The sequence below is a fragment of the Fusarium oxysporum genome, chromosome 14 (assembly GCF_000149955.1).
Source record: "Fusarium oxysporum f. sp. lycopersici 4287 chromosome 14, whole genome shotgun sequence".
NCBI classification, from domain to species: domain Eukaryota; kingdom Fungi; phylum Ascomycota; class Sordariomycetes; order Hypocreales; family Nectriaceae; genus Fusarium; species Fusarium oxysporum.
Window position 1 is genome coordinate 1728918 of NC_030999.1, and position 16665 is coordinate 1745582.

Sequence of the window (16665 nt, forward strand, 5' to 3'; positions counted from 1 at the left end):
GCACGGCAAGGTCCTCGATAGAATTAATCCAGTTCGTCCAGTCTTCACGGGCGTTGAGCATAGCGAGGTTATGGTCTTTGATCGACATCTTGTGTTTGATGATTTTTGGTAAAGGCAATGTTAACTTCACTTTTTAGTTGACTTCTATTTAATGCGTTAGCTTCCTTTTTTATTGAAATCATTATGAAAATATCAGTTTTTCTGAGTCTTCTCTGTAGTTGCTGCTTTCGCGGCTGGTGATGAACCCCGCAGTAAGCATAATGCAACCGGTCCAACTTCGTTCCGGTTTCTCTGAAGAGAATTTCCTGTCGGAAGAAAGATTTCATTGCGTCCAGGTTGACAGGAAAGCTGGTAATGGTGATAAATATCGCGTGCGACGTAGCGAAAGAGTCTCCGGGCTCATAACTGTCGCACTGAGCGTGCTTAAAGGGTTAGAGTGAATATGATGAGCAGCAGTAGTGAGTTGATTGGTTCTATCTTCAGTGTGGGGTATTCCATCCCACAGGTTTTACTTTAAATCACCCAGCTTGATTACTAAGGGCTGTTGTTCCTGAGGATCATTGAGACCATGCCCGGCCTGCGACACTATGCAATGCCCTATACGCGGCGACGCGCGTATGTCGTGTACCCTGGCTATCGACCTGCGGAGGCATATGAGCCCAACGAGTTACAAATCTTCATTGCCATCATCATCTCTTTGGAAATACCAATCACGACGACAGAACGGTCACATCATGAAGAGACCATTCGAAAGCACTCAGACTGACTATGTTGCGGCCACAGGCACAAGCGAGACGACCCCATGGCTACAGCACACACGCTGGGCTGAGCTATTCCGGAATAGATCACTCGAAATCATTGTCGCCACGGCGAAGCTACCGGCCTCGCAATGGAGTAGAAGATACCTACTTGGTCAATGGCAAGGACTTTATATCGGGAGCTCTGCCGAAACTGAAGCCCAGTTGCAGGTTATCCTTCGCGGGCTAGACTTGATGTTCGACAGGGCAAGAGCCACGCTTGATCGCACACCCTATATCCAGAGACCCAAACAACTCAACCAACTCAACGGACGACCTATATTGAGTGAATTGGCTTAGTAATCGCCGACCTCTCGTTGAGTTGATCAACTGAACGCCTTCGTTGAATGGATTGACGTTGAGTTGGTGTAAGGGAGCGATCATGTGACTTTCATACTTTATGAATATTCTCACTTTATGAATATTGTGTAAATAGCTTAAGTCAGAGTTCTCATTAGGAATCTCTTTCTCTCCTCGTAAACAGTCATTTTACCCAAGTCGCACTCGACCTCGTTCGTGCTCTTGTCCCGTCCCAGTTGGCCTAATTGACGAGATATTCGCAACATGCCCCACCAACTATTCCCACCCTTTCTCCTCTTCTGCCAGCTCTCTCGCTCGGCCGAGAAATGACGCCATTGACTCTCTTGCGCCCGCCTCGCTTCTGGCGCTGCTCTCGACCTTGATTTGCGTGGGAACGAACAGAGGATCCAGGTCGTCGATTATCTTGGCTTGTATCCACGAACGCAGCACTAGACACATCCCGATTATGTCGACTTCAAGGCGGCTGCGCAGGGGAGTCACCAATCGACCTGCGGCAGAAAAGAGCCTCTCGCACTCGGCTGACATCGGCTGGATCGTGAGGAAATCAAGAGCCATTCGAGAGAGGCGGGGATATTGAGCTCGGTTATCCTGCCAATATGCGATGGGGTCCCGAATATCGGTGTCTGTTGGAACCCAGCTTTGTTGCCACGCCTCGTACTCGTCCCTCGGGGACTCAGGAGTCGCAGAAGACCTCATCCTCGCTGGCGTGGTCGTAGGCGTCGATAACCGGCTTGATGGCTCGTATCGTGACTGTTCGCAGTATTCCTCGAAGGCATTTTGGTACTTCCTTCGCCGTTTAGCAACGGGCTCATTTCCTGGGCTCAATACCACCTCGAGGTTGCGATATTCGGTCTCCCATACCTCCTGAACCATCTCTTTCGCAGTTGCGATCCAATCCGGATGTTTTCCCCAGTGTTCTTCGAACCAACCCCATCGATACGCAGGGTGGAGAGCCAACGCCACGTAATATATTGGTGTCTCGTCGAGAATTGTGTAGTATTTGTTGAGCTTCTGCCACCCTAGGTTGATGTTGATCCTGAAGTGTTCGGGATCAGGATAATCCGCCGCGAACGCTTTGTACTCCTCCAGTTTTGCCATTAGGAATTCGAAGCCTTGGATGACATCCCAGATATTTCCGTACGAGCCGACCCACCCTCTCTTCCGTTTGCGTTGAATACCGTCTCCCTCAAGGGTTTTGACGGTGACCTCGTAGAATCCAAGAATCGTGGCGAGGTGTTCGAGGACGTCCCAATCCTTGTTTGAAAGCTGATTTTCGGATAGGCAAATTCGCGGTTGAACAGCCGACCTCCTCATCAGGCCCGTCCTTTTCGACCTATTGTCCTGCTCCCAAGCCTGTTTGTGTTTAAGAATCATCACATCGAGGTAAGGACGGAGTTTGATCGCGCGGCGGATCATGTAGAGCTGGGACAGCCATCTGGTATCGTTATCGACGACGATGTTCAGAGGCTTCCGCGCTCGAACTCTCGGATCGATAGATTGGTCCATATCAGCCTGCTGAACACCTCGAAGAAGGTAACTCAGCACATCAGATCTGTCGATGTCAACAACGAGGTTGTGGAGCTTCCCGACTGGCCCTCTCCTCCTCCAAAGATCGTGTTCAGTTTCAGATAACGCTGCTGCGCCGGAAAGCTGATTCTCAAATGCCTCTGGATTGGAGCCAAAAAGCAATGCTTTGGCAGAGAGGTTGAGTATGTGGCCAAAGCATCGACCTCTGCGCTTGCGTCCATCGAAGCCCAACTCTCCTCCGATTACAGCCATTGCTGAATCGTTGTTTTCGGCGTTGTCAAGCGTGAAATACCCGATCTTATTCTTTATACCATATGAATCGATAATCTCGAGGACTTCTGCTGCAATATTGGTGCCAGAATGGCGAGTAGAGACCTCGGGTACTCCAAGGACGATTTTACAGGGATTGTTCTTCTCGTCTTGGAAGAAGCACATAATCCCATATAACGCGTGCCGATTTCCGGACCTCCAGCCATCAAAAGAGACGTGAATTAGGCCGGGATAGCTCTGGAGGACCTCCATAACCTTCGTATTGTGCTGCTCGTATGATACCACGATTTTCCTGCGAATAGAGGTTGCGGAGAGATTGGCATCACAGAGCTTCACGCAAGGGTTCAGATATGCGAAAATCTTCCTGAGCTTGTCGTGTTCTGCCGTTTCGAACGAGAGGTTGGCCTCCACGATCCATTCCATTAGAAGTCGTTGGAAATGCTTCTTGTCGAAGTTCTTGATGAAGCCATTCGCAATTGCTTGTTCTCTAGGCTTATTGGTATCAAGCTTCATCAACTCGGCGATGGATGACTGTCCCTTGGCCTTCCTGTGACGGTACAAGGGCACGAACGAGGTCGGGTGCGACTTGGGTAAAATGATTGTTTACAAGGAGAGAAAGAGATTCCTAAGGAAAGCTCTGACTTAAGCTATTTACACAAATTCATAAAGTGAGACTATTCATAAAATATGAAAGTCACATGATCGTTCCCTCACACTTCCGGCCCTCTGCTCTTAGCTGCGAGGCTGATTTCGTCTTCCCTTCAGGCGCACAAATCCTGTGATCGTCATAGAGGTGGTTTAGGGTATTTTGGATGCCCGTTGATGTGAAGGTCTTTGGCTTAAGAGTGTTCTTGCGGATGCAAATTTTGCAAACCCACTTCCTGTCGTTGCCTTTCTGGATATCGTACCCATACTCCCAGGCCCAGGAATTAGTATCTCTAACCCTTTGAGACCACGTGAACCCAGGGAAATGGCGCCAAAGAGATTCTTCATATTGTCGCTCTTTGGTAGTGGAATCTGGCGAGGTGGACTTAGAACGTCGCGCTGGCGAGAATGGCGTGAAAGCTGTAGAAGGCGCTGGAGACGACCTAAAATTTCCATCATCGTCAACAGCAGTGATGGCGTCAGAATCTGACAAAATACTCATCCTGAACTAGTTACACAATGCAATCGGTGTAGCTGTTGAAATCGATGTGGAAGTTGGAAGCAGAATTGAGGGCAGAACAGAGGCTAAAAGGAGGTGGCGGCCAGGGAAATTAGGTGATCTGCCATACGTACAAGCCACACATAGCCTTAGTTACGGGTCGCTGTTAGGATTTATACCAATCCGCAGTTACAGTCACTAACGGTGGCTAGTAGACCCACTTTATATCAACGAAATCAACGAGATCCATCAATTTCAAGGTAATATTGAGTTGGCAGCTTACTAATAAAGTCCTCCATTGAGTTGGTTGAGTTGGCCGTTGATCAACGAGTTGATCAACGAGTTGATTACGTTGAGTTGTTTGGGTCTCTGCCTATATCTCACGCTGTTGGCTGAATACATATGCTAAAGATGCTTTTTGGCCGCATGGATTCCGGGTCATACCAAGCTTTAAGAAGTATCTGGCAATATGGAAAAGATTCATCTGCTTCGTATTTCGCGCTCTGCAATACCCGTCTCGGCAGCGTAAGGAGGTATATAACTTGTGTTTGGGATCCGATGAGATTAAGATGATGCAGCATATATTATCTGCTCGGTCAACTGCAACTAGGAGAGGATGGCAATGTCAGCGACAGCTCAGACAGCGAGGGTGACGAATCTTATGCTATACCCCATTCGGAGAAATCATTGAGCTTAAAGCCTTTGCCAAGTCAATTGTTAAGAGAGAAGGCATCCCCGGAAACCTGTCCTGGGATCCAGACGGGAAGTCATTTATAATCGGACATGACATCAAGTTCAAGCTTTCTGAATTTTGCGGAAGATCTGCCACATCGCCATTTGTGAAGACATACCGGGCATCCACGTGCCCAACGCCAGGTCTTTCATATCCCGTTCTACTTGATTGCTCCTCAACAAGAAGGAAATAATACGGCTCTCGACCAACTTTCTTCGTCGCGTTGAAGGTCTTGGAATAACAACTCAGCCTTGGATTTCAAGCCTGTTGATCACTTCGAGCCATACAGAATAAAAGCCTACAGATAATCGAGAAGATATTCAATTATTACACTATACGAATGCTAATACATCATCCTTGATTCTGCCACATTTAAAAGTTTGCATTATCTCTCCTGCCATGAGCCCATCAACCTATCATTCATAACAAGATTCCAAGACTCACCAGAAGCCCATAGTATATAAGTAACGCTAAGAGTGTTTTGATATGTGTTATTTAGAGTTGAATCTGGCAAGGAGCCGCCGCCGCACCCTGCGCACCCTCACCACGACTATCCTCAAGGCTCATGGCTGAGGAACTTGCGGAGTCCATCTCGCGGATGTTCTCGGGCTTGGATGATAATGCTCGAGTGAGTTTCGGTGACAGAAACATCGAATCACCTACGTGTTACCTATACTGTACCAGGAGTTACTACTTTTGGCTGAAACACTTAATATAGGATCTGTAGATAAGGCATTAGGGACTTTTCCAAGCTAACAGCAGCATCTGAGATTTATCTCTTATAGGTAAAGTCTGACCAAGTATAGAAAACCATCCTACGTTGTCGTTCATCCATTTCTGGTGCCATTATACTAATGGTTCTAGAAGCACCCATCTTAAGAACATTTTTCAGATATTTTCTTTCCAATCTCCCTATACCTCGAAGGAGACGAGCAAATGGATGCGACGGACCATGGAACCAGCTCACCAACGTTTCGACCTCGATAAGGAAATCCATCAAAAAGGAATACTCATATTTTGGCCACAGAATGTCCAACTTGATAAGCCTGTGGCAAATACGCCAGAATCTGGTTATCATTGTATGCTGACAAATCTGTTGAAAGTTTTGTGCTTGAGAGACAGAAAGCCCAATAAGGAAGTTCAACTCCAAATGGGCCCTTCCAATGGTACTAGAGAACTTCCTAAAACATTCGCCTCTGAAATATCCTTCTGCAGCTTGATATAAGTCGGCAACACTCTGCCAAGAGAGACTATAGTCTTCATTGTACTTTGGATGTATCAAATCTCGGGCCTTCAGCTGTGTAGTCGTAGCAAGAGGCTTGGGAAACAAATGACCGACAAAGACATCGATCGAGTGCAGGACAAATTCTTGTAAGCGAAATGCTGTCGGTGAGGCGGGTTGCTTGTTTATGGGGCTTGAAGAGCGAATAACTTGATCAATGCGTCTCTCCATTCGGAAAGCGCTGCCTTTCCGTTTTCTGGGAGGTTGTATCAAAGGCTTTGCAGACGCTTCATCCTGCCGTCTTTTATAGGTTGACAACCCCCAATTTTTGAGACGAGTCCTGCATGTCTTTTCCCTAGGAATTCGACTTAGCTGCCGGTTTTTGGTCACTGTAATGAAGCGAGTACCTACGTAGAAATGATGTTGTGTTCCTCACGAAGGATGGACCTTAGGTGCTTCAAGTCTGCGGCCCGATTGAGCCAGGCATGCGTGATCGCAGGCCTCAGCTGTTCCCACACTTCACTACTCGACGCTGCAGTGTATGTTACCAAGCTTGCGGACATGATGAGCGTTGGGATGGTGGTGAGATTCATGAAAAATGCAAATTCGACTTGGTCAAGTAGAGACTCAGATCCCGCCACAAAGACGTGTCGTAAATTGATAGGTCCGATATGGTAACGCTTTTTATTGGACGTATGAAATGCCCTCGCATAATCACGAGGCTCTAAATTGATAGGCTCTGGGGTTACATGGTTGTAAACCAGGCTTATGCAGAGGACAATGGCTGGCTGCTTCGTGATTGGACGAAATCCAAATGCCCTCGCATATGCAACGCACCAGCCTGGCTCAAAACTTGAAGTTGACACAAGACGTACGCAAGTTGTATGTACGATGAAGCCTCGTCTTTCACGTCTTTATCAGCGGTCAAGCACTGCCCAGATAACCATAAATAGAGCCCATTCCTCACTACTCAGAGCAGATAACTTTGGTCCAGCTTTTTTTTAATCTACAACGCATCACCTTTACATCGAAGTAGTGTTACAAGCACCAGCCAGAAAAAACACCATGTCCAATCCTCCCGTTGCTTCATCAGCCCCCTTGAATGAACTTTTGGAGGGCTATGCAGACGTCTTCGACGCTGTTGACAGCCTCCAAGAGGCTGGCCTGGAAAGGGAACTCATACCTAAACTTGTCGTGGTAGGAGATCAGAGCAGCGGGAAAAGCTCTGTTCTTGAAGCTATTTGCAAGATCCCATTCCCGGTGCACGAGGATCTTTGCACCAGGTTTCCAATTGAGCTGGTTCAACGCAAGTCTGAACTGGAGTCGATCACCATCACTATTAGTGTTATCGAGAAAGGTCTCAATGATGACGCGCTCATCGGTTTCAAAAAAGAGCTTTCTCCGCTAGATCCTGAAGGCTTGAGAGTCTCCATCAAAGAGGCCTCTAAACTCATTCTGGGCACTCCAAACGCGCCTTCATCTTATCGCCAGTTTAGTAGGAACATATTGAGGATCACCATTCTAGGACCTGAAAAGCATCCTCTTACATTAGTGGACTTGCCAGGGTTCTTTCAGTCTTCAACCGACACTCAGAGCGAGAAAGACCGACATGTCGTTGAAGAAATTGTTGCACCCTACTTGAGGGAGCCACGCAACGGTTTGCTCCTCATCATGCGGGGTTCCACGACTTGGGCGACTCAGACTGCTCCTTCACAAGTAGCGTGTCCTGACGTTGATCCTGCCGGGAAAAGGACCCTCGGAATCTTTACTCATCTCGATAATATAGATTCCTCACGCCTGATAATGGACAGGTTCAACGGCCGAACGAAATGGAATCCCAGGTACGGCTGGCATGCACTTAAAAACCTATCGGACGAGGAGAGGCAGAAGGGCCATAATCGAGATGAAGTCGAAAGAAAGTTCTTCGCAAAAGGCTGGCCCCAGATCGACAGTTCCTGCAAGGGAGTCGTTAATCTTCGTCCTCGACTCAGTGAGGTCTTGGCGAAACAAATCAGAATTCATCTTGGAGACTTGATCAGTGAGGTGAAGTCAGAGATCAAGAGCCTCAGTCTCAAGATTGATAAACTGGGGAAGAAGAGGACAACTGAACAGGAGCAGCGAAACTATCTATCGCAAATGGCTGGACACTTCCAGGAACTATGCACTAACGCCGTGTCTGGTCGCTATGGAGAGGGCACGGCATCGAAACAGTTGCAGCAATTTTTCTACGACCCTGAAGACTCGGAACAGAGAAGTCAGGACAAGCGACTTCAAGCCGTGACCCGAGCTCTGGGCCAACTCTTTGTTTCAGTGATGATTGAAAGAGGAAAGAAGACCGAACTTGATGAGTCCGATCCAGGCAAGAAGGTGCCCTGGTCTGGAGACTTGCTCGATCGGCTATCAGAAATCGAGGCCGAAGCTGCTGCTGCTGCGGCAGAAGTTGAGGCTGCTGAATCCAAGGCTAAGCTTGGGACTTCTGAAGCTGAGGCTGAGTCTGAGGCTGCCGAGGCTGATGCTCCAGAGTCGGAGTATAACAGCGATGACGGGCCCGGTTTTTCAGCGCCCACATTCCTTCGTGAAGAAATCCTCAATGAGTATAACTCATTCTCATCCCCAGTTAAAATCAGTTTCAATGAGTTCCAAACTCAGGTCCTAGCTAAAGCTGTCCGATGGAGAGGGACTGAAAGCTTGGATGATGTCAACCCTGCCATGGTCTCGCACTTGTATCGTGACCAAACTTCACGCTGGCGATCCATCGCTCATCGTCATCTGGAATTTGTCTGGGATTCAGTAACTCGATTTGTCAACCTGGCACTGAAACACTGCGTTGATTCATCACTGCTACAGTCCCTCGAAGACCTTATCATCAAGGACCGCCTTGACAAGCTCCGTCTGAGTACTGAGGCAAAACTTGAGGAACTTCTTGCTTGTCATGAGGGGACAAATCCCGCCTTCCACGATTTTCTGAGGGAGTTTCAAGATGAATCGCTAGAGTTTAGTAACCGAATTGCGCCAAATAGCTTCTACGCGAAAAGGACTCTTGCAAAACGGGTCGAAGACACTCTCTCATCTGGGGTGTTTGAGCTAATCTTAGAGAGAGCTTGTCGAACCATTGGCTGGAAAATAAAGCCTATGGACGAATTTGCTGACTTTATCATGAGCCGCGTCAAAGAAGTTGTTTCGGGTTCAACTTTTAATGAGCATGTGCGAACTGACCCATCGTCGAGATACCTGCAAGACAAAGAACGAGGTGCAGTGCGCCGCAACATCCTGATGATCGAGCGATACTACAAGGTGAGTCTAAAGTGTTGTAGTGCTCAAATCACACAAGCTCATTATATCATAGCTGTCTTTGATCTCACTTATATCTTACGTCAACGCCATGGTGATACATAATGGCCTTCTTGACAGAGTGCCTTATGAGATCTTTAGTCATAACATTGTGTCAGAACAGACGGCAAAAACGATCGCCGATATTGCAGGAGAAAAGAAGAAGGACGCAAGACAGCGTTTAGATTGCGAGAAAAAGTTGCAAATTCTCAAGCAGTCGTTACATATTCTTGAGACTTTCCGCATCAACTAAGTATTGATATTAAAGAAAATCTTTTCGTAAACATGGGCTTTAGGTCCCATATAAATATAACCTGAGCTTAAGCCATTTCCCTGAGTGTCCCTCTTAATCTGGATAGAATTCTGGGCCTTTTAACGTCATCTGAGGCTGGCGCAATTTAATCTAACAAGTTCTACCAAGATTCCGGCTTAAACTACCTCTTCTTTGTATAGGGACCCCAAGCTTGTCCTAACGGCTCACAACAATCTACCCATCATATATTTGCCGACTCACACTAGACCCCAAACCTACGATGAAACCTATTAATAATATAACTCATGTATACAATAAGGTCTTTAAACTTATATTTATCTTTGTATCGATAAGTTCATATTCGTCATTGTGGTTATATTCGTCTTGCAAGTTGTTGACCTTGCTGTCGACTCAAGTGTTGCAGCCAATCAGAATTTAATGGACAAAATCTGACTGTTTTTGGGAAGGTGGGGCTAAAGTTGAGCCAATCATGAATTTCTCGGACAAAATCCATCCATTTTCGGAAGCGTATGGCTACTAACCCATATAGAGCCTAGCGTATCATTCCAAGAAGCTTTCCCAAAAGACGAGTTGTGCAACGGAGGGTGTGATCAGAAGAGATTTCATTGCGCTGCCTCTTCTCTCTAAGGAACGACGAAGGTCGGTCTCTTATACTTGTGTTCGACCTGCTGATCTTTCAGGCAGCAGACTGTTGCCTGCAATATGGCGTTCACGCTGACCGTGAAGTTATTCATGATGATCGTGATCGATGCCCCACTTCTAACACCTGCCGCTCTAAGCTGAGTTGAGCTAGGGGTGGTGTGGGGCAAGGTACGCGGTGCAGGCTTGTGGGCACTCATGAGATAGGACAAAGTCAACCCGCCATGTCCAATCATCGTTCTTGGAGAACGGCCGGACCTAAGTCCGAAGAGTAAAAGAGAAAGCTTGTTTGCCTCAGGTTTCCAGAAACAATGTTTCCCGTCGGCTACTACACCCACATTTCTCCCCTCTCTGACCAGGCGGGGTCGTCTCTGGAAGGATATCTATTTCTATCCTCAGACTAGAAGTGAGTTTATTGACACGAGACCCAGGCTCAATCAAAAGCTTACATCGTGTGTCTTACTGACCCTTGTTTCTGCTTACCTTAGGGTCGCACCTTCCTTCCAATAGGTAAACGTGCAGTCTAACTGTCAACTACCCCCTCGAGCTTGACAAATATGTCTTCCTTTGAACCAACAATCGCCGAACTCGAGGCGGTTCAGAAGCGGATTAGCGAGTCACTACAGGAGATCCAGAAGAAGGAAGACGAATATCAAGTTACGATGGACCTCATCGAACAGGCTTCTAAATCCGACCGGGAGCAGATGTCGCAGAGCGCATCTAGCTCTAGGAAACGCAGGGGCAAGCCCGATGTTGTCGATATAGATGAGAATCTCGAGTTCCTGAAAGGCAGGCTCTTGCAGATAAGGGAGGCGATCCAATTGCAGTATGTCAAGTTAAACGAGTTACAGAGTCAAGAGCGAACTTTAAAGGAACGGCAGTTGCAGGTGTAGGCGTAATAGTACCGTTTCGCTACTCTATGAGTTCCTAATTTGCTCTACCTTAGCAAGCCACGCCTGGTTTGCTTGGGATCGTTGGTCAATAACGAATAGTCCCTGATCCTTTAGATACTGAGTATATCGTCTCGACTCCTCAATTCGGTTTTTGACCTCCACTGCAAGTGTCTTTGCAATGTTTTGGCGCTCAAAAAACTCGGGGACGACGCTGGCACGATCACCTCCAAAGAGCCTGGGAAAAATGAATTTGTAGTATACACGGATGAGACTGGAAGGATGGCGGAATATCTGGGCGATGGGGAACGCTAAATCCGGTAGATCTTTCCAATGATCTCTGAGTTTGGCACAGCCCCTGGAGGTTACGCTTTTCTCCTCTAGCACTTCGAGAAACTCGGGGTAGGTCCTGTGATGCGGAATCGCTGCCGCTGCATCAAGATCATGGCCAGTAATCCACGGCGGTGGCGTGAATAAATGCCGCGGAATTGTGCCTGCGAACTCCCAATCTATGATGCCACTAACACGAAGATCTTCCGTGACAATGATATTACCGCATCTCAAGTCCAGATGAGCCAGCACAAAGGGGCCGTCGGACCATTGCGAACGGATGAACTTGGGGAACTGGTTTGCTAGGCTGTCAAGTGCAAACAATTCCATCTGCGCCTGCTTACAGGACAGGTCTTCAGTGGGGAGGCGGTATGTTTCCGATAATATGTCATATTGGTAGGCCATGTACTGTTTTGCAGAGGTGAAAGTTCTCACACTCCCTTGTTCCTGGCAACATCTTTGGAGCTCGTTTGCAGCCATAGAAAGGAGGCCACCAACAACAGGTTCTGATTCATTCTCGGGGTTTGGCATCAGGGAGCCCGCTGTAGGAAACTCCAGCTCATGGAGCTGTACTAGGATGTTGATAAGGTCGGCGTAAAACTGCTCTCGCTGTTCCCTTGTTGCTTTGGCAAGAATTCTTATGTCCAGCGACTGACCAGAAATGTAGTCGCAAATTAGGAACGCTTGTGTCGTTGAGTCACCTTTTATCAACTCTGCGCCTTCGCCGTATGCGTGGACGTGCGGGATGGGAATCGTTGTATTGCGTTCTAAATATCTGTACCGCCAGTCCCGTTAGCTATTGTCAAGGAAGGGGATCCTAAGATCACGTACCGCATTGTGGCAACCTCGCTCTGTACTTTGTCCCATACATTGTGAACAACCGGCTTAAGAGGAATTCTCACGACCCATATCATGTCATCGCCATCGAATCGAACGAAGAAACAGACGTTGAAGCTGCCTCTATCGCGCCTGACGACACTGCAAAGCCGTTGATCATTGTGTTTAGAGGCCAGGCGACAGATTGCATCGTCGCTGATGGATTCGATGAACTTTTCGATCTTTTCATCAAGTTGCTCTTCTGTGGGCGGGAAATGGCCTGGCCTGTCCTGGTCAACTTGGGCTTTGGCAGTATCTTCATTTGTGAGACTGATAGATTCATTCGTCTGTGTGTCGGGTTGTCGTATTGTGGGAAGCGTGACTCGGTCAATCAATAGAAGGCCCCAGAGCGTGGACAGGTGGAGAATAAATGACGTCCATCGCGCCACAATGAAGCGACGTAGCTCGAGCAGCATTCTTAGGAGGTAATGTTATGCATGAAGTCCTGCATAGCTGGTGACGAATCAGCAGATTCAAAGAAAGTAACGCTGAGGCTGTCAGCGTTTGCATGAAATCCCATGTGTTGGTGTCGACGGTGATTTCTTGGAGCGACCTTCCGCGGCAGCGGATTGTGGCCCATTCGGAGTTCGGTTGAACTTAAACCCAGCGAACAGACCATTTGAAAGGTATGAAGCAGGGATAATTGACACTGTGAGAACATGATCTGTGCACGCCTAATCAAGCACGTAGACCAGAAATGCGCCGCATTTCCACTTCTGCACCAATCAGAATCTCCATTTTCTTACCCCGAATTTCCCCTCTGGAAAATGCGCCGCATTTCCATCTGGGCCTGTAAACCGAGAACGCGAAACGCGCCGCGTTTCTTCCACGAAGGCCCGTGCCAACCATGTAGACCACCCCGCTCGTAGACTTCACAGCGTGTAGTAATTTCCGTTATGCCGATTAAGAGGAAGGGAGTAGCGATCAAGCTCTCTCTTTGTTCTTGGCTAAATGTGACTTCATAGAGGGTATCCGATCCTCTTGCTGTTGGAAAATCCGGGAATCCCCCTTCCCTTCAGGGTTCAGACTGTTAGTCTGAAAGTCCTAGATTTAAAGTTCAAAGTCCTAGATACAATCATCTAGAGATATAAGCCCGAGAAGAACTCTCAGCTCAATAAGAAACAACCAAGTTTTACAAAAGATACATTTTCACCCAGCACTACTGCGCAATATAAACAACACTTGCTGCCTTCTCAACTTTATCAATATGACAGGCCTCGCGACGTACACTGATGCTATTGTTACATTGCGGCCGAGTCAGCTCCAAAAGCTCGAGAGTCTCGGCTTGTACTACAATTCGCCAGAGCCAGCAATAATTTGTATCGAATGCGGCTTCGCCATTAACCCTACGTGCGCGCCGCGTCACCCGGGCGACAGGCATCATATACCCAAGTCTGCCCGCCGTGGTTTGAAGCCTCTAATCTATTCTCTCGATCTTCCAAACCCAGAGACACTTCCACTGCGATCAAACCGCTCGCTGCCTCACCCAAACCTTACGGTATACAAGGGTTCGGCCTGTAAACATTGTGGTATTCGCTCTATCAGCGAAAAGGTCTTACTAGCCTATGTGAAGTCAAAGCACAGCGAAGAGATCAAGCTCGCAGCTCAAAAGCAGACCCGATACTAGCTCCGTGATCATATCCAAGAATGCCACCTGGCCATCCATGCTCGGCGAAGCTATGCGCCATACGAGAGAGGGAAGTGTGACGGCCCGCGAGTGGATCGATGCAATCACAAACCAGATGGCAGAGGCTGGCATAGACTGGGTTCCTGGATACCATTGCCGACGGCTGACATCACGGCGCGTCATTCAACTCGACAATGGCCAGCGTCACGAGCGGCCAGTCATAGTATTAACTGGACCACCAAACAGTCTCAAAGAGAAGCCAAGGCAGCGGAACTGCGTCTGATAATTATGGCGGCGGATGGGGAACCCGCCATGAAGACAAGCAGGAAGCGAAGGATCAATGTAGGTTGCAATTTACCGTTCAGGAAAGTGCCCCAGATGATACAGGAAGGGTTCGGTAAGCTAGAGAAGAACTATACCAAGACAGATCCGATGGCGGTCCGACACATCAATCGGGCCAAGAGCTGTTTGATCAAATGCTTGGGTGATCCGCTATGTGATATGATGCTTCTACTGGCTTTGACATTCGGTGCTTGCACGGTGACGCCGCACATCGACGAGCGGGGAACCGAATTCTATCCGACTGCAAAAAGAAAAGATCTAGACATGCTGGCGGGAACCATGATTATACGAATGCTCTGGTTCATGAGGAAGGAAGAATTTCCGTGGGAGGATACTGAAGAGAAAGTGTTATCCGTTGGGAAGATGACCCAAAAGATTGGTAAGTAGAGCCAGTGTAGAGCGGACTAGCACGAGCCGGCTAACTATTTTTCCCGTATCTTATCATACTATAGCAAACAGAGGTTTCAACAATCGTGGGCTACTCAAGCTCGGATGGGTGGAATACAATTCGATGACCGGTACCCGTCGTCGGACGCCGCGAACAACAGAGTTGAAGCTCAAGTCGATAGAGGAGCTCTACGATGACCGTAAGCGCTTGGTTTCTGCCATGAACAAGGCAGAAAAATTTATATCCTTGGTGTTTGGAAGTGACGATGAGGTTTGGGTGGCTCGATGTTCCTCGATCATTCAAGATAGATGATAGTGATTGAGATGAGAATAGATAAGGTTCGTATCTAAAAATGGCCGATGACGGTTAAGCATCTATGCACCCACTCTTGTTTAAGACAAGTACCCGATCGTTACCGATCTGAAGCAGTTGATATAACTATCGACCGTATCTCAGCTGGCAGTTATCGAGCAATCGTATTTTTCAGTGCAATGATACGGGTGATGGTTGGAGGACATGGACGATATGAGAGGATTGCGATGCTTGACCTTTCTCTCCTAGCATCGTTTTGTCATTTCTTAGCCGTAGCGAGGGGATCTAAGAACCACGAAAACGGTGATCTGAAAATCTAGAGTCATGGCCAGAGAGGTTTCGCTTTCTTGGGTGTTGCTTGGTTCTTATGCCAGTGCATGAACAAGTCATATGTCAAAGAATTTGTTTTCTGGAGGATATACTACACTCGTTTCTCGCTCACCAAGTTCGGGTGTGTATAGAAAAACTCGGTGACGGCATCACGTAGCCCCCTGTCTTCCTGTATTGTTGATGCATATGCTTCCCCTACGGCGTCAAGGATTCGATCTGGTTGTGAGTTATATTGTAGGGTTCTTTTGAACTTCACGAGTGCCAGCTCTTTGAGGGCAGGCATGTTATAGAACTCAGCCAATGCGTACACCCTAACATGAAATATTGGGTAAGAATCGTCGATGCTGTTCTGGTCCAATGGCGATGGCGAAATCGTACCTTCAGCCTCATCAAGCCTGGTATCTTTCGTCGCAGGACCTCGGTAGCTACTACGATAGTCTTGGCGATAACAACTTCGATGGGGAGAAGTCCAAATAGATGCAATATAACTATAAGAAGTTGATCAATTCAAATCTCAAATCCTGCTTGTAGCATCGTTCACATCATCGCTTGCCCACGATAGAATGACTGCCGTCTTTCAACCCATCTGGCGCGTATAAACTCAGTTCGCTTCTCAAGGTCTAACATAGTTCGGGGTACTACAGAATACTCAAACCCCACATCATTCAATAGCCCACAAAAGTCTCGAAATACCTGCATCCATTCATCTTCACTGCCAGGCATCAGTCGCACGCCATCGTCCATCAACCAAGGCGTGCCCGCTTCGCAAACCACGATCAACGAGTTTGCCATTCTAGCCTTTACCTCCATCCAAGCAGGCTCCAGCTGCATCTCGACTACCGCATCGGTAGAAACGTATCTTTTTGCATATACTAATGGGTCGAAACCAGAGCGATCGGAAATAAACCAGCTGGAGTTTCGCAAAGCTTCCTTTTCTGCCGAAGCTTGAGCTCCAAGGATCAGTTTCTGTAGAGCAAGACATCTACTAGTTGACGAAGTAATGTCCTTGGCCGAGAACTTGTGTTTGGCAAGGACGGATCGCGCGACCTCGGAGATGATCTGGGGGGTTCCAATCGATGTATCCGCGGGCCAGTAGTCTAGCTCGCTCTTTAGTTTTTTGACTAGTGTCGTTTTGCCTGTAGACTGTGGTCCGATAATGTAAATGTTCGGAATGTTGGCATCTGAAGGCATGATGACCGCGATGAGTCGTTCAATTCGCAGCCTGATTGAGAGTCTTGGTGGAGAGGGGATTTGGAGCGCGTAAGCATTTCTATGTTACACTGGCACAGGCACCTGTTGGTTCACTGATGACC

At 47.8% G+C, this 16665-nt stretch overlaps 9 protein-coding genes across 10 annotated transcripts; 5 read left to right on the top strand and 4 right to left on the bottom strand.

Moving 5' to 3' along the window:
* The first annotated feature begins 316 nt into the window (after window positions 1-316).
* Window positions 317-3095, top strand: FOXG_22529 (uncharacterized protein). 2 transcript variants are annotated; one of them, XM_018402944.1, is made up of 2 exons: window positions 317-458; window positions 784-1305. In XM_018402944.1, exons 1-2 carry the CDS (start codon window positions 443-445, stop codon window positions 1095-1097), a joined length of 330 nt encoding a protein of 109 aa, XP_018257378.1. In that variant the 5' UTR covers window positions 317-442; the 3' UTR covers window positions 1098-1305. The 2 variants fall into 2 exon arrangements, with proteins under 2 accessions (XP_018257378.1, XP_018257377.1); XM_018402943.1 differs by lacking the exon at window positions 317-458 and having other exon boundaries at window positions 562-3095.
* Window positions 3096-3500: 405 nt separating this feature from the next.
* On the bottom strand, window positions 3501-4274 carry FOXG_22530 (uncharacterized protein). Its single transcript, XM_018402945.1, has one exon. It carries the CDS (start codon window positions 4060-4062, stop codon window positions 3610-3612), a length of 453 nt encoding a protein of 150 aa, XP_018257379.1. The 5' UTR covers window positions 4063-4274; the 3' UTR covers window positions 3501-3609.
* A 2734-nt stretch (window positions 4275-7008) lies between these two features.
* On the top strand, window positions 7009-10218 carry FOXG_16449 (uncharacterized protein). The gene is made up of 2 exons (XM_018396469.1): window positions 7009-9308; window positions 9361-10218. The coding sequence occupies exons 1-2, from the start codon at window positions 7080-7082 to the stop codon at window positions 9595-9597; spliced, it is 2466 nt and encodes an 821-aa protein (XP_018257380.1). The 5' UTR covers window positions 7009-7079; the 3' UTR covers window positions 9598-10218.
* Window positions 10219-10241: 23 nt separating this feature from the next.
* Window positions 10242-10352, bottom strand: FOXG_22531 (uncharacterized protein; the record flags this gene model as incomplete). The annotated part of the gene is made up of 1 exon (XM_018402946.1): window positions 10242-10352. One exon carries the CDS (start codon window positions 10350-10352, stop codon window positions 10242-10244), a length of 111 nt encoding a protein of 36 aa, XP_018257381.1.
* A 220-nt stretch (window positions 10353-10572) lies between these two features.
* On the top strand, window positions 10573-11852 carry FOXG_22532 (uncharacterized protein). The gene is made up of 2 exons (XM_018402947.1): window positions 10573-10663; window positions 10746-11852. The coding sequence occupies exon 2, from the start codon at window positions 10815-10817 to the stop codon at window positions 11148-11150; it is 336 nt and encodes a 111-aa protein (XP_018257382.1). The 5' UTR covers window positions 10573-10663; window positions 10746-10814; the 3' UTR covers window positions 11151-11852.
* FOXG_16450 (uncharacterized protein) lies at window positions 10723-12878 on the bottom strand. The gene is made up of 2 exons (XM_018396470.1): window positions 12309-12878; window positions 10723-12252 (listed from the first exon to the last, which is right to left on the bottom strand). The coding sequence occupies exons 1-2, from the start codon at window positions 12767-12769 to the stop codon at window positions 11175-11177; spliced, it is 1539 nt and encodes a 512-aa protein (XP_018257383.1). The 5' UTR covers window positions 12770-12878; the 3' UTR covers window positions 10723-11174.
* A 682-nt stretch (window positions 12879-13560) lies between these two features.
* FOXG_16451 (uncharacterized protein) lies at window positions 13561-15022 on the top strand (the record flags this gene model as incomplete). Its single annotated transcript, XM_018396471.1, has 3 exons — window positions 13561-13759; window positions 14227-14322; window positions 14775-15022. 3 exons carry the CDS (start codon window positions 13561-13563, stop codon window positions 15020-15022), a joined length of 543 nt encoding a protein of 180 aa, XP_018257384.1.
* A 687-nt stretch (window positions 15023-15709) lies between these two features.
* FOXG_22533 (uncharacterized protein) lies at window positions 15710-15829 on the top strand (the record flags this gene model as incomplete). The annotated part of the gene is made up of 1 exon (XM_018402948.1): window positions 15710-15829. The coding sequence occupies one exon, from the start codon at window positions 15710-15712 to the stop codon at window positions 15827-15829; it is 120 nt and encodes a 39-aa protein (XP_018257385.1).
* On the bottom strand, window positions 15794-16618 carry FOXG_16452 (uncharacterized protein). The gene has a single exon (XM_018396472.1). The coding sequence runs from the start codon at window positions 16541-16543 to the stop codon at window positions 15890-15892; it is 654 nt and encodes a 217-aa protein (XP_018257386.1). The 5' UTR covers window positions 16544-16618; the 3' UTR covers window positions 15794-15889.
* Window positions 16619-16665: the final 47 nt, after the last annotated feature.